This window comes from Aquarana catesbeiana, linkage group LG06 (assembly GCF_042186555.1).
Source record: "Aquarana catesbeiana isolate 2022-GZ linkage group LG06, ASM4218655v1, whole genome shotgun sequence".
Taxonomy (NCBI): domain Eukaryota; kingdom Metazoa; phylum Chordata; class Amphibia; order Anura; family Ranidae; genus Aquarana; species Aquarana catesbeiana.
The window spans coordinates 346,231,129-346,247,432 of record NC_133329.1 but is presented as its reverse complement, the minus strand read 5'-3'; the positions used below and the strand labels follow the sequence as shown (position 1 = coordinate 346,247,432).

Sequence of the window (16,304 nt, the reverse complement as noted above, 5' to 3'; positions counted from 1 at the left end):
ATATGCCTGCCTTTTCTGCCCCATCCTCCATTCATAGAAGCTGTACTATAGCTTATAACAATGAAATGCAATCTAATGGAGGAATGGAGGAAGTGGACCTTTTGTTCACCCGTTCATCCTCCATTCATAGATCACTCGGGATCGTTGGGGGTCGAGCACCCGCCCCTGTACACCTTTCAGATTAGGATGTGTCCATACAGCTGAATGCATCTCAATTCAATAACATAGGCTGCCTGCACGCAGCTCCAGCTACATGTACAGATGGTTCATTCACGCTGTACAGGCTTCAGTGTCCAAGTGAATGAGACCATATGGTATGGTTTATAATTTAGAATGTCTTTTATTAAGGCCTAATTACTAATATCTTTTTCATCTTGATATTAGTACTAGCCGCCAGCAACATAACAACTTATGATGCTCTTGAGCCAGGACGCACATGTGTTGCTATAGTGATGGGAGGGTCATCTCCAGTCTTCAGGGGAAAATTAAAGTTCTCCTCCTCTAGACCTCCACCTGACGACCTGTGCTATGCATGCTGCTGATTGCTGAAGCCAAAAGGTAGGGCTTTGATGTGTGTGTGTGTGTGGGAGGCTGTGTTACTGGTGGCTCTGATGTGATGGGGGGACTCTGTGGTGATGGGGGGGGGGAACTCTGATGTAATGGGGAGGCTCTTATGTGATGGGGAGACTCTTATGTGATGGGGAGGATCTCATGTCTACCATGGCTTCTGCTGTATAGGGAGGCTCTAATTTGATGGAGGGCCTTGACATAAAGGGGTAACTCTGATGTGACTGGGGGACCTCTGACATGGTCAGGATCTCTGACGTGAGGGAGGGACCCTAATGTGGTGAGGGAATCTCTGATGTGATGAGGGGACCTCTGATACGATGGGGGCCCCTGACTTGATGGGCGGGACTCTGATGTGATTGGGGGACCTTTGGAATGATGGGGATCTCTGACATGATGAGGTGACCCTAATGTGGTGAAGGGATCTCTGATGTGATGCTGTGACCTCTGACACAATGGGGACCTCTGATTTGATGGAGGGGACTCTGATGTGATTAGGGGACTTCTGATGTGATTGGGGGACCTCTGACATGATGGGGGTCTCTGATGTGATGAGGGGACCTCTGACATGATGGGGGCCTCTGACTTGATGGGGCAGACTCTGATGTGATTCGGGGACCTCTGTTATGATAGGGAACCTCTGATGTGAAAGGGGGCTTCTGATGTGAAGTTAAATTTATCATGGTGGTTGTGTGCATTCTGCCAGGTTCAGGATTCCTATTAATGATGCCCCACAATGGGGGCCTCTGATTTGATGGGGGGGGGGGCTCTGATGTGATTGGTGGATCTCAGACATGATGGGGATCTCTGATGTGATGGGGGCCCCAATGTGGTGAGGGGATCTCTGACACGATGGGTGCCTCTGACTTGATGGCGGGGGGACTCTGATGTTATTAGGGGACCTCTGACATGATGGGGATCTCTGACGTGATGGGGTGATTCTAATTTAGTGAGGGGATCGCTGATGTGATGAGGGGACCTCTGACATGATGGAGGCCTCTGACTTGATGGAGGGAAGTATGATGTGATTAGGGGACCTCAGTTATGATAGGGAACCTCTGATGTAAAAGGGGGCTTCTGATGTGAAGTTAATTTCATCAAGGTAGTTGTGTGCATTCTGCCAGGTTCATGATTACTATTATTAAATACCTTTTACATTTTTTACATTTCTGCCTGGGGTGCCTGGAAATTTTGCATACTTTGAAAGGGTGCAGTAGCTGAGAAAGGTTGAGAAATGTTGCTTCAGAGAACGGGGGTACAGCTCCATGTGCCCTCACACCTAAGTGGGGATCTATACCCAGAATGATTTCAGAAGGGTTGGGGAGGTGTCTCCCCAGGGTTCCCTGCTTACATCACTGGCTGTTACACCATACTGAGTTTATTACCAGATATGGACAGTGATGTCATATACTATATGATGTACAGTATATGTAGTTCAATGTATGCGGTGGCTACACAGCAGTCCAAATTTAGGGATTGAAATGAAAAAGCAAGTCCATCGCTGTTGTGGCCGGGGGCGTGCGAGCTCTGTCACCATTCAGAAAGTGTCCTTAGTCATTGCCACTGTCATGTGATCACTTTACAGGGTGGTAGCACCTATATCACTATCAGCGTGTCAGTTACAGAATCTACAAACTATTAAAATAACAACAAAGATGGGCTCTCAAGTGTGTGTACCAAATAAAAATACAATCCATAGAACATAAATCCAAATTAGCTTTGAGCCTATTTGTCTAAGAAAAATTGTATCCATTTTTACTAAACACTCTTTCAGCAGACCAAATGGAATTTTTTTTTCCAACGCTAATCAATCTTTTACTACATGTATGGTGAACACTGTCTATGCCTTGGAAAAAGAGAACACTGCAAAGATGCGGGACTATTATGGGCAATACCGACTAAAGACCAAAAGGCCACAGTTTAAAAAAATATATATTTTATTAACCACTTAAGGACTGAGCCTCTTTCTGAGATTTGTTGTTTACAAGTTAAAAACAGTTTTTTTTGCTAGAAAATTACTTAGAACCCCCAAACATTATACATTTTTTTTCTAACACCCTAGAGAGAGCAGCGCACTTTTTTTTTGAAAAGATACACTTTTTTTAATTAAAAAATAAGATAGCAGTAAAGCTAGCCCAATTTTATTTTATACTGTGAAAGAAAATGTTACACCGAGTAAATTGATACCCAACATGTCACACTTCAAAATTGCGCTCGCTCGTGGAATGGCGACAAACTTTTACCCTTAAAAATCTCCATAGGCGACATTTAAAAAATTCTGTAGGTTGCATGTTTTGAGCTACAGAGGAGGACTAGGGCTAGAATTATTGCTCTCACTCGCGGCGGTACCTCACGTGTGTGGTTTGAACACTGTTTTCATATACGGGCGCTACTCATGAATGCGTTCACTTCTGCACACAAGCTCGGCGGGAAGAGGCGCGTTTAAAAAAAAAAAAAATTCTTATTTATTTTACCTTTTATTTTTTATTTTACACTGTTTTTTTTGTTTTTAAAAATTGTGTCACTTTTATTCCTATTACAAGGAATGTAAACATCCCTTGTAATAGAAAAAAAGCATGACAGCACCTCTTAAATATGAGATCTATGGTCAAAAATACCTCAGATCCCATATTTACACTAAAATGCAATAAAAAAAATTTAAAAATGTTGTCATTTGAAAAAAACAAAACAAAAAACAGCCCTTTAAGAGCTATGGGCGGAAGTGACGTTTTGACGTCGCTTCCGCCCTGCAATGGTATGGAGACGGGTGGGGGCCATCTTCCCCTCACTCGTCTCCATACCCAGGAAGGAGAAGGATCCGATCGCCTCTGCCGCTACCAACGGCTCTGGTAAGCGGCGGAGGGCACCAGAGAGTGGCGGGAGGGGGGGCGAATCCGCCGCAAAGACCACTATTATCGGAAAACGGACCGCCCGCTGAAGAAGAGGATACCGAGGTTATGGCAGCTAGCTGCTGCCATAACAAAGATATCCCTCTTCAAAGAGAGGATGCATATCGGCATGCACGGTCCGGAAGTGGTTAAAGACATGATAAAATCTTGCAAAAAAATATGTATATGGAGCTTAGATAATGTAAACTAGACATAATTGATGATCCAAAAGGACCTGGCTATAATACACAGGAGGAATGAGGCATCTGGCGCGCTTCGAGAATTCAGAATTTTTCACTCTTCTGCGCCCCAAGACGTAAACCTTGGGGCGCATACAGGCAACCTACTCACTGATTTTATACCTCCTTTTTGGGCTTAGACTCTTGTAAAGCTGGTGTTCATGACCTGGTCAGTATTCATGCAGATGCTTAAACCAAACTTATCTACTGACTATACAGTATCTCACAAAAGTGAGTACACCCCTCACATTTTTGTAAATATTTTATTATATCTTTTCATGTGACAAAACTAAGGAAATGACACTTTGCTACAATGTAAAGTAGTGAGTGTACAGTTTGTACAGCAGTGTGAATTTGCTGTCCATTCAAAATAACTCAACACACAGCCATTAATGTCTAAACCGCTGGCAACAAAAGTGAGTACACCCCTAAGTGAAAATGTCCAAATTGGGCCCAATTAGCCATTTTCCCTCCCCGGTGTCATGTGATTTGTTAGTGTTACAAGGTCTCAGGTGTGAATGGGGAGCAGGTGTGTTAAATTTGGTGTTATCGTTCTCACTTTCTCACACTGGTCACTGGAAGTTCAACATGGCACCTCATGGCAAAGAACTCTCTGAGGATCTGAAAAAAGAATTGTTGCTCTACATAAAGATGGCCTAGGCTATAAGAAGATTGCCAAGACCCTGAAACTGAGCTACAGCATGGTGGCCAAGACCATACAGTGGTTTAGCAGGACAGGTTCCAGTCAGAACAGGCCTCGCCATGGTCAACCAAAGAAGTTGAGTGCATGTGCTCAGCGTCATATTCAGAGGTTGTCTTTGGGAAATAGACGTATGAGTGCTGCCAGCATTGCTGCAGAGGTTGAAGGGGTGGGGGTCAGCCTGTCAGTGCTCAGAACATACGCCGCACACTGCATCAAATTGGTCTGCATGGCTGTCCTCCCAGATGGAAGCCTCTTCTAAAGACGATGCACAAGAAAGCCTGCAAACAGTTTGCGGAAGGCAAGCAGACTAAGGACATGGATTGCTGGAACCATGTCCTGTGGTCTGTGGTCCTAAAATCCCATGTGTATTATCAGATAATCCCACGTGTCGAAGGTCGAGGATGCCCCCGGGTATATACTTGTGACTCCTTGTAAGCCGCACCTGAGCTGGTGCCGTTCCACCTTGGGGCATCCTTGACCTTCAACACGTGGGATTATCTGATAATACCCATGGGATTGTAGGTTGGGAGATCCCCACCGTATGCACTTAGGTAACTATGTGAGATGGCCAATGTTGCACATATATAACCGATCATGCTTTACTTCAAACCTGATATACTAAATGTAGTCTCTTTGCAGCAAACTTAACCTCTGAAAAAGACCCCAACAAATGAGTCGTAATCCATCAGGTTTTGTCCCTTTTAGACATGTTTGCTATGTAATGCTATGTATTTCTTTGTATTTTTGTAACTGCAATATTTTCATCTTGTGGTACCCTCCTTCCCTTTAGAGCTCATATTTTAATTCTCATGAATTTTTTTGTATGTGAATAATAACACTTTTATAGTAATGCACCAAACCTAAATCTTCTTCGAATTATTGTTCCCATTTACTCGGCTGCCAAAAAACCCCCTCTTGGGGGAACTTTCCCATAATACTCTACCTACTAGCTATTTTTTTCTTTTTTTATGCTTGGTTCCTTTTTCCCAATAGCTGCAGACTAAAAGCCTTAGTTCACCTTTTGCAAAAAGTAGTTCATGCAGCAACGCGGATCTAATGATTAGTGTGTATTTACTCATTTTTGCAATGAGGCCTGCAGATCATCCTACCTGTGATCAGTACATCTCAGGTGCAATGCATAGGCTCTTGCAATGTGTTCCCCCAGCCTACAGAAAATGCTAATATCCTGGCTGCCTTCAGCTTGTACATGTTCTAAATTCTTACCCTGAACCTAGTAATTAAAAAGTGAAGACAGAGACAACTGGGCATGTTGTATTTCCAAAGGGAAGTGCTATGGCACTCTGTCTACACTTCTTGATGCAGGTTTCCAATGCATTCCTCTCAGCCCCATCCAGAGATCTTGTGATCAGAGGACAGAAGAGAGGGATCATACAGAGGGATCGGAGCACAAAAGAGAGGAATCATATGGAGGGATCGGAGGACAGAAGAGGGGGATCATATGGAGGGATCAGAGGACAGAATAAAGGAATCATATAGAGGGATCGGAGAACAGAAGAGAGGGATCATACAGAAGGATCGGGGGACAGAAGAGAGGGATCATACAGAAGGATCAGGGGACAGAATAGAGGGATCATACAGAAGGATCAGGGGACAGAAGAGAGGGATCATATTATAGAGGGATCAGAGGACAGAAGAGAGGAATCATATGGAGGGATCGGAGGACAGAAGAGAGGAATCATATGGAGGGATCGGGGGACAGAAGAGAGGGATCATATGGAGGGATCAGAGGACAGAATAAAGGAATCATATAGAGGGATCGGAGAACAGAAGAGAGGGATCATACAGAAGGATCAGGAGACAGAAGAGAGGGATCATACAGAAGAATCAGGGGACGGAAGAGAGGGATCATACAGAAGGATCAGAGGACAGAAGAGAGGGATCATATAGAGGGATCGGAGGACAGAATAGAGGGATCATACAGAGGGATCAGAGGACAAAAAAGAGGAATCATATGGAGGGATCGAATGACAGAAGAGAGGGATCATATGGAGGGATCGAATGACAGAAGAGAGGGATCATATGGAGGGATCAGAGGACAGAAAAATGGAATCATGCAGAGGGATCGGAGGACAGAAGAGAGGGATCATGCAGAAGGATCAGAGGACAGAAGAGAGAGAAAATCATATGGAGGGATCGGGGGACAGAAGAGAGGGATCATACAGAATAATCTGAGGACAAAAGAGAGGGATCAGAGGACAGAAGAGAGGGATCGGAGGACAGAGATGAGGGATGATAGGACATAAGGGATGGTTCATACAGAGGGATTGGAGTACACTACAGAAGAGAGGGATCATACGGAGGGATCGGGGGACAGAATAGAGGGATCGGGGGACAGAATAGAGGGATCGTACAGAGGGATCGGAGGACAAAAAAGAGGAATCATATGGAGGGATCAGAGGACAGAAGAAAGGAATCATGCATAGGGATCAGAGGACAGAAGAGAGGGATCATATGGAGGGATCAGGGGACAGAAGAGAGGGATCATATGGAGGGATCAGAGGACAGAAGAGAGGGATCATATGGAGGGATCAGAGGACAGAAGAGAGGGATCATATGGAGGGATCAGAGGACAGAAGAGAGGGATCATATGGAGGGATCAGAGGACAGAAGAGAGGGATCATATGGAGGGATCGGGGGACAGAAGAGAGGGATCATACAGAGGGATCGGAGGAAAGAAGAGAGAGATCATATGGAGGGATCAGAGGACAGAAGAGAGGGATCATATGGAGGGATCGGGGGACAGAAGAGAGGGATCATATGGAGGGATCGGGGGACAGAAGAGAGGGATCATACAGAGGGATCGGAGGAAAGGAGAGAGGGATCATATGGAGGGATCAGAGGACAGAAGAGAGGGATCATATGGAGGGATCGGGGGACAGAAGAGAGGGATCATATGGAGGGATCGGGGGACAGAAGAGAGGGATCATACAGAGGGATCGGAGGAAAGGAGAGAGGGATCATATGGAGGGATCAGAGGACAGAAGAGAGGGTTCATATGGAGGGATCGGGGGACAGAAGAGAGGGATCATACAGTGGGATCGGAGGAAAGAAGAGAGGGATCATATGGAGGGATCAGAGGACAGAAGAGAGGGATCATATGGAGGGATCGGGGGACAGAAGAGAGGGATCACACAGAGGGATCGGAGGACAGAATAGAGGGATCATACAGAGGGATGATATGACATAAATAATAGGGCTATATATATATATAGGTCATATAGAGGGATGTGACTCATGCACTCCCTTCCTGCAGAGCAGAGTGCAGTGTCCCCGGTGGTTCGGCTCTGACAGCTCCGCAGCGCACAGGTTGCCAGTCTGGACAGGCGGCGTATCATCAGCTCAGGCAGCCCCGCCCCTTTCTCTGTCCGCTGTCACCCAGGAGGAAGCCCCTCCCCGTTCCCGCCCCCTCCTCTCCCCGGTGCCGCCCGCCTGTCACTGAGCCTGCTGTAAGTGGCAGTCCGCAGCAGAGGTGCCCGGCAGCCGCAGCATCGCCCTCCTCAGCACCATGACAGAGCAGACGGAGTCCCCGGTGCACAGCCAGCAGCAGATCGGGTGGCCAATCTGCAGGGAGAGCTACGAACTCCAGGAGGTGATCGGTCAGTGCCTTTAATCCCCCCCATAGCGGCGCCTCGTATGTCAGGTTGTCATAGACTCAGGTAGCAGGACATGGGGCCTACCGGCATCCTCCATCCCCCTCCCCGCCCGGCGGTGCTGCGATCTCTCCCCCGGCACAGCTGTCACTGCAGTGATGGTGCACATTACAAATCCCCATTTCCTCCGATCACACCAACAGCAGCCAGGAGAAAGTTCCCGTTCCATTGCATCACATTGCAGCAGCGGCAATACACTTTTCTGCTGTCACTCCCTCCCTCCGGGTCCCTTTAAGATCACACCTACTACACCCCATTGTGTGTCCTGGTCCCGGATCCCGGATCCCGGTCCCTCATACACTGCTGGAGGAGAGGAGGAGAGGACATCATCCAAGGACAGAGCCCAGGGATCACACAATGTAATAATTCACCATCCACTCCCCCTGTCTGCACATTATTCCCCGGCTCTGGGGCCTTTACCTGCCATGGCCGGGAGGTCTGTCACCTCCTCTTGTCTGCATGGTGGAGATAAAAGAAAGTTGATTTCATTTAAGGTAGAGTAGAGAAGGGTTAAATCCCATGCCAGGTCTCCTTTTGCTGTCTGGGCATCATTGTGGAGATTTCCCTTCACTTCCTGTCCCAGAGACACAAGAAGAAGTTGGAGGTGATCCTGGAAGTAAGAGGGATTTCCCCTCCTAGATGGCTGTCCCCATTCCAAGAGTTCTTCTTACCTCTTCCTCTGGGGATAACTCTAAAATGTAGGGATTCCCCTCACTTTTTCCTGCTTACTTGCATTGATGACCAGTGGAAAGACACCCCCTTATGTTGGTGTTCAGTGGAAAAGTGCCCAGTTACACTGGTAATCAATGAGATAGTGCCTTCTTACCCCAGTGATCAGTGGAAAAGTGCCCTCTCATAATAGTGATCAGTGGAAAAGTGCCCAGTTACACTGGTAATCAATAGGAAAGTGCCTTCTTACCCCAGTGATCAGTGGAAAAGTGCCCCCTCATAATAGTGATTAGTGGAAAAATGCCTTCTTGCATCGATGGAAAAGGTTTTCTTTATGTAGGTGTTTGATGGAAGAGTGCCCCCTTACACTGGTGATTGGTGGAAAAGTGCCCTCTTATGTGAGTGATGAGCAAACAAGTACCCAGTTATACTAGTGATTTGTGGAAAGTGCCCACTTATACTTGTGATCCATGGAAAAGCGCTCAGTTGCACTAGTGGTTAGTAAAAAGTTCCCCATTACACTGGTGATCAGTGCAGTGCTCCCTTAGTGGACAGCTTAAAAGCACCCAGTTGTGCTGCTGATCGATGGAAAAGTGCCCCTTACATTGGCGTCCAATAGAAAAGTGCTCTCTTAGTCCTCATGCTTAGCACTTGTCAATGCAGTGCCCCTTTACACTGGTGGTCAGTGCAGTACACTCTTACACTGGTGGTCAGTGCAGTACTCTCTTACACTGGTGGTCAGTGCAGTACTCTCTTACACTGGTGGTCAGTGCAATACTCTCTTACACTGGTGGTCAGTGCAGTACACTCTTACACTGGTGGTCAGTGCACTACTCTCTTACACTGGTGGTCAGTGCAGTACACTCTTACACTGGTGGTCAGTGCAGTACTCTCTTACACTGGTGGTCAGTGCACTACTCTCTTACACTCGTGGTCAGTGCAGTACTCTCTTACACTGGTGGTTAGTACAGTACCCCTTTTCACTTGTGGTCTGTTTAATGCTCCCTTACACTAGTTATCAGTGCAGTACCCATTCACACTTGTGGTTGGTGCAGTGCTCCCTTACACTAGTGGTTAGTGCAGTACCCCTTTACACTTCTGGTTAGTGCAGTTCCCCTTTACACTTGTGGTCTGTGTAGTTCCCCTTTACACTTGTGGTCTGTGTAGTGTTCTTTTACACTGGTGGTTGGTGCAGTGCTCCCTTACACTAGTAGTCAGTGCAGTACCCTTCACATTTGTTATCGGTGTGGTGCCCCTTTACACTTGTGGTCAGTGCAGTGCCCCTTTACCCCTGTGGTCAGTGCAGTTGAAAAAATGTCCCCTTATAGCTACAAAGATCATTTTATTTTATTTTTTGTTTCAAGTACTTATATAGCGCCGTCAATTTACGCAGCGCTTTACACATATTTATTATATATTCACATCAGTCTCTGCCTTCAAGAAGCTTACAATCTAAGATCCCTAACTCACATTCATACATACACATACTAGGGACAATTTAGACAGGATCTAATTAACCTATCAGCATGTATTTGTAGTGTGGGAGGAAACTGGAGTACCCGGAGGAAACCCACACAGGCACAGGGAGAAAATGCAAATTCCAGGCAGGTAGTGTCGTTGTTGGGATACGAACCAACGTCAGTAGTTGCTAAAAGTTAGATCTTGCCCATTGCAAATGGAACTTCTAGTAATCTGTGGAAAAACTCTAGAGTTTCACAGAACCCTGGATGAGAAAGGTTGGTCTAAAACAATAGTCACCAGTACAAATTGAGGGGGAATCCTATAAATGGGGACACTCTGTCCAAAACAAAAAAAAAAATGGTTTTGCCTTAGCAATACACTTTAAATTGTGACTGAAGCTTAACAAAACATGGGGGCTTTTAGTAGATGAGATTAGTCCAGTGGTGGCCCGTCCATATGAGGCACAGGGGTGCCGCCCCCCTAATCCATGCGCCCGGCCCCTAATATACATGCAGGGCGCCAGACGCATGGATTCCAACAGGGTGTATTTTTTTTAGAAGCATATGATTAGAGCCTGAGGCTCTAATTGGCTTCAAAAAAGGGTGGGCTTGGGGCGCAGAGCACTGCTCCCTGAGCACACCCAGTTGTGTGACAATAGCAAATTAATGTTCGCTATTGTCTTTCTGATTCTCCCCCTGGCCAATCAGGAAGCGGGTCCTGAGACATGTCACCCGATTGGCCAAGAGGAGAAGCGATCCTACTGGGCGCTGAGTCGGAAGAGGGAGGAGACGCAGGGGTAGCCGCTGTGAAGCCGAGGAGGAGGAGACGCAGGGTGAAGCCGCCTCCCATAGGAAGCACTGCCCGGGAACCTAGATGGGATAAGTGTGGGGCTCGTGACTGACCGACTGGGGTGTGTGGGGGGGGGTTGGATTGTTTGCCGCCCCCCCCCCCTCCTAAAAAGTATTCCACCAGTCATGGTGTATCCAGTAGTAGGTGGTCACATTCAGCTGGGCTTGCTCTGTTAGGCCCCATGTACACTGCCGCTGGTAATCGGACGTTCAGAGGCAGTTGGATGCTTTTTTCAGCTGCCCCTGAACTCATCCAGTGTTATCTTATGTGTACATGTACACAGGTTCGTTTAATGTCATTTTTAGGCAGTTGAGTTAAGAGGCTTTTTTTGGAAAGCAAAAAAATGAGTTCAGACGCTGAGTTTAGAGGCATTTCAAGCGCCAAACGCTTCAAAGCGAGGTAACTTGTGTTTAGTCGCGTTTCATTTACAGGCGTTTTTCATTTTTGGCTATTTAAAAAATAAAAAATAAGAAAAACATTTTTTTTTCAAACGCTTCTAAACGCGGCTAAACGTGGCATGTAAATGCGGCAAAACAGACGTTTTAAACGTGGGTTACTATCTGTCAAGTTAAATCGTTCAGGAGAGGCTGTAAAAACGTCCCGTGTACATTAAGCCTAATGCTGAAGACATTTCACAGCTTATCCAAGCCACTTCTTCAGTTGAATACAGTAGTTTCTTTAGCTAAATTTGTGTGGCAAAGCTGTCTTCAGCGTTATAGAACAAGTTCAGCTGCTTGTGACTAACTGCGGAAGAGACTTTAGGGTTGATTTACTAAAGGCAAATAGACTGTGCACTTTACAAAGTGCAGTTTTATTCTGTAAGGGCAGTTACTCCAGAGCTTATTAAATGAGCAGAAGCTCTGCTAACTTCCATCATCCAATCACGTGCAAGCTAAAAAACAGTTTTGTTTATTTTCCTTGCACATGATTGGGTATTCTTTGCAAGGTGAAGCTTTACCTTATTTACTAAGCTCTGGAACAACTGCACTTGTAGTGTGCAACTGCACTTTGCAAAGTGCACAGTCTTTTTGCCTTTAGTCAATCAATCCTTTTGCATGCCGATTCTGCCAAAAAAACAGCATTCCCCTTTTACTAATACTGTACTATTTTTTAAAACCTTGTGTGCTGAGTAGCTGTGGCGTGTGCATACAGAAACTGAGAGTTCATTTGAGTGCCAGGATGGTATAGCTGCAGTGTGCACTTGGAAGTTTTATCATCAGTGGCCGCTTCATGGCAAAAGAAAGAAGACACTAGTCTGGATGAAAGAATTTGAAAGCATGGCAGCGGCAGTGATGGGTCAACACTAGAGGAGGGAAAACTAAATGGTAGAGCTGCCATAATGTGCCGGTATCTCCCTCCCCTTCTCTTGAATCCCTGGTTCACACCTGAGCATTTGAAGTGGTTTTCTAATTCTAATTGTATCCTATGGTGTCATTCACTCCTGAGCATGGTGTCACTTGAAGCTTGTCGCTTGAAACTCAAAAAAGTATCTAAACTTTTTTCGGGCAGAGTTGCACTTTTTTGGTCCCTATAGACTTCAACGGGAGCATCTGAAAAACGTATGTAACTTGCATTTTTTGCATCTTACTTCTACTTCTCCTAGTAACTAACTTTCTACTGACTAAAACCAAAACCATCAACCATCAAAAATGCTCATGCAGAAGTGTGAATCTAGCCTAAAGGGTTAGCCAATTCAAAAGAGAGGTTTCAGTTCTAGATCAGGCTTGGAACGCTGCCCATGGTTTTTGGATACTACATCGTCTCTTCCATAATTCTCAGTGCTGTTCCAGCACCTCGTGTTGTCCATAAGTATAAAGAAAATCAAGCAGGCAGATCCTCCTATGATGCCCACAGCGGGTGAGCTTACCCCCCAGAACTTAAAGTATAAAAGTAAATTCAAAACTTTTTTTTTTTAGTTTTTATAGAGTGGAGAAGGATTACAACACCTGTCAGGTTTTTATTGCTGTCTGTGCCCCGTTAAAGCGGTTGTAAAGGTAATTTTTTTTTAAAAAAAAAATAACAAACATATCATACTTACCTTCACTGTGCAGCTCGTTCTGCACAGAGTGGCCCCGAACCTAGTCTTCTGGGGTCCCTCGGCGGCTGTTTCAGCTCCTCCCCGCAAGCATTCACCACCTTAATGCGAGCTCCCTCGCATGGTGGTGAGTGCTTGCGGGCGCGCTCCCGTGATACAGCCGGCGGCTATAGCCGCTCGCTGTATCACTCGGCCCCGCCCCCCGGCGCGCCGCGTCATCGGATGTGATTGACAGCAGCGCGAGCCAATGGCTGCGCTGCTTTCAATCCATCCACTGCAGCCAATCAGCGACCAGGCTGAGCTGCAGCGAAGATGACAAGAACGTGCAGCGAAGATTCGAGGCGTCAGGTAAGTAAAACGGGGGGGCTGGGGGCGGCGGTACTGTCAAAAGTTTTTTCACCTTAATGCATAGAATGCATTAAGGTGAAAAAATTTTTACCTTTACAACCCCTTTAAGGATATTCACTCTTTCTATTTGTCCTGTTTACCATTATCTTTGATTGAGTGGGTTACAGAGATGGACCATATTGAGATGACGGAGACATTCCTGTCACATGAATTGGACACATATGAACAATGTTGCCAAATCTGACACCCTTGGAATTTGCTCAGGGAATCCTCTGAAATGCAAAATATATATACGGGTCGGCCGTAAGATTTGAACCAGGTCTAGAGTTTGGATGAGCGAGGTGATGCCTGTCCAAGTGCCTACTCCTGGCTGCATTATTTCCCTTTTTTTTATTCTCTGTTTTTGTTTTGGTCTTGTTATGTGTGATGTGCCCTACACCCTTATGTGATGTGCCCTACACCCTTGTGTGATGTGCTCTACACCCTTGTGTGATGTGCCCTACACCCTTGTGTGATGTGCCCTATGCCCTTGTGGGAGTTGAAGATGGGGAGTAGTAAACCATAGACTACAACCTTGTTGGGTTGAGGAAGATATGATAGGGTTATTCTTGCTTGGGGTTCAACTATCTAAGTAACCCAGTGTATTATTTTATTTTTCCTAAGGCTACTTCCACACTGAGGCGTGCGGGCGCCGGCGGTACAGCGGCGCTAAATATAGCGCCGCTTTACCATCATTTTAGAGGCGCTAGCGGGGTGGTTTTAACCCCCCGCTAGCGGCCGAAAAAGGGTTAAAACCGTCCGCAAAGCGCCGCTGCAGCAGCGCTTTGCGGGCGGGTTTGCAGCGCTGCCTCATTGTTTTCAATGGGAGGGGGCGATTTAGGAGTGGTAATTACACCGCTCCTAATGCGCTCCAAAGATGCGGCTTGCAGGACTTTTATGACCGCCCTGCAAGCGCACCGCTCCAGTGTGAAAGCCCTCGGGTCTTTCACACTGGAGTGCATTGAGCAGCTCTTTTGGGGCGCTTTGCAGGCGCTATTTTTAGCACTTTAGCGCCTGCAAAGCGCCTCAGTGTGAAAGGAACCTTATAATATATAGGTTTTTATATTGGTAGACACTCCCCAATAGTATTCTAATTAGTTCATGCCAATTATTGGTTAAAGGGGTTGTAAACCTTTGTGTTTTTTCACCTTGATGCACCTGGCAGTGACCGGCCCCCCAGCCCCCCGTTTTACTTACCTGAGCCCTGGAATTTCACCCGGCGGGGACACGCTGTCCCTCTGCCCGGGGTTCTCGGCTCTAGATTGGATAGATTGATGGCAGTGCAGCCATTGGCTCCCGCTGCTGTCAATCAAATCCAATGACACAGGCGCTGGGGGGGCGGGGCCGAGTCATATATTTGGCGTCTATGGATGCCGAATGCTGGACTCGGGAGCACGCCCGCAAGGTAACCACCTCGGGAGAGTGCTTCTCTTAGGGGATTATCTGATGTGGGAAAGAGCTGCGAGAGCCGCAGAGGGACCCCAGAAGACGAGGTTCGGGCCACTCTGTGCAAAACGAGCTGCACAGTGGGAGGTAAGTATGTTTGTTTTTTTTTGTTTTTAAATAATCAAAGCTTTTCAATCACTTTAAGGGTTTTTGTAGCCTGTCTATATATGTCTACGTGTAACATTTTTTTATGTTATGTACATTTTTATAATATATTTTTCTAATTGTTTGTGGTATGTGTATAATATGTGGATAATATGTCTTGTTTGTATAAATTTGTTTGAAAACTTCAATAAAATTAGATTGAAACAGAAAGTGAAAGCAAAAGAAAATCCTAAATTTTAGGTTGTCCCCAGAAAAGTAATAGAGGGGAAATCCTACAATGGGGACACTAGTTCTGGGGACCTTGGGGCCCCAAGGAATTCCCTTAACCACTTGCCTGCTGGGCACTTTTACCCCCTTCCTGCCCAGGCCAATTTTTAGCTTTCAGCACTGTCGCACTGTGAATGACAATTGCGCGATCATGCAACACTGTTCCCAAACACATTTTTTTAAATCTTTTCCACACAAGTAGAGCTTTTTTTTGGTGGTATTCAATCACCACTGGGTTTTTATTTTTCGCTAAATAAACTAATAAAGACCGAAAATTTTGAAAAAAACGTTTTCATAGTTTGTTATAAAATTTTGGAAACAAGTAATTTTTCTCCTTCACTGATGTGTGCTGATGAGGTGGCACTGATGAGCACTAATAGGTGGCACTGATAGGTGGCACTGATGGGCGGCACTGATAGTCACTGGTAGGTGGTACTGATGGGCACCGGTAGGTGGCACTGATAGGTGACACTAATGAGGAGGCACTGATGAGCACTGATTGGCAGCACTGATGGGCACTTATTGGCACTACTGGTGGGCACACATTTGCAGCACTGGTGGACACTGTTTGGACTGCACTGATAATCAGGACACTGATAATTAGTGCCCTGATTATCAGTGTAGATATCCCTTTTAGAGAAACCAGTTATCTGCTCTCTTCTCCGATCCTCATGCTGTCAGCATGAGGAAAGGAGTGCCGATAAACGGCTTCTATTTACATCTGTGATCAACTGTGATTGGACACAGCTGATCGCGTAGTAAAGAGCCGCTGATTGGCTCTTAACCCCGATCTGTGATCAGCTGTGTCATCTGGACACTGTGCTCACACAGAGTGCCATCCGCACCCCACAGCAGGCTTGATCACAGGATGCCGTCATATGACGACCTCCCAGGACTAGCCGTCCACGCTGTAGCCGTCATTTGGCTATAGTGCGATCAGCAAGTGGTTAATTTGCAGGAATATCCTCTCACTTCCTGTTTGGCTATGGGACAGGAAGTGAAGGGAAATCTGACATG

General features: G+C 46.2%; 1 protein-coding gene across 3 annotated transcripts in view; it reads left to right on the top strand.

Annotated features, from left to right (window-relative positions):
* The window catches only part of STK39 (serine/threonine kinase 39), a 673,740-nt gene that overhangs the window by 59,411 nt on the left and 598,025 nt on the right, over window positions 1-16,304 (top strand). For 2 of the 3 annotated variants that reach the window (XM_073633991.1, XM_073633993.1), the window contains exon 1: window positions 7,813-8,014. The exons of the other annotated variant lie outside the window; for it this stretch is intronic. In XM_073633991.1, the coding sequence (XP_073490092.1) occupies window positions 7,924-8,014 (91 nt within the window). In that variant the 5' untranslated portion in view covers window positions 7,813-7,923. Of the gene's footprint in view, window positions 1-7,812; window positions 8,015-16,304 lie in introns of those variants that run through there. 3 annotated transcript variants of the gene reach the window in all.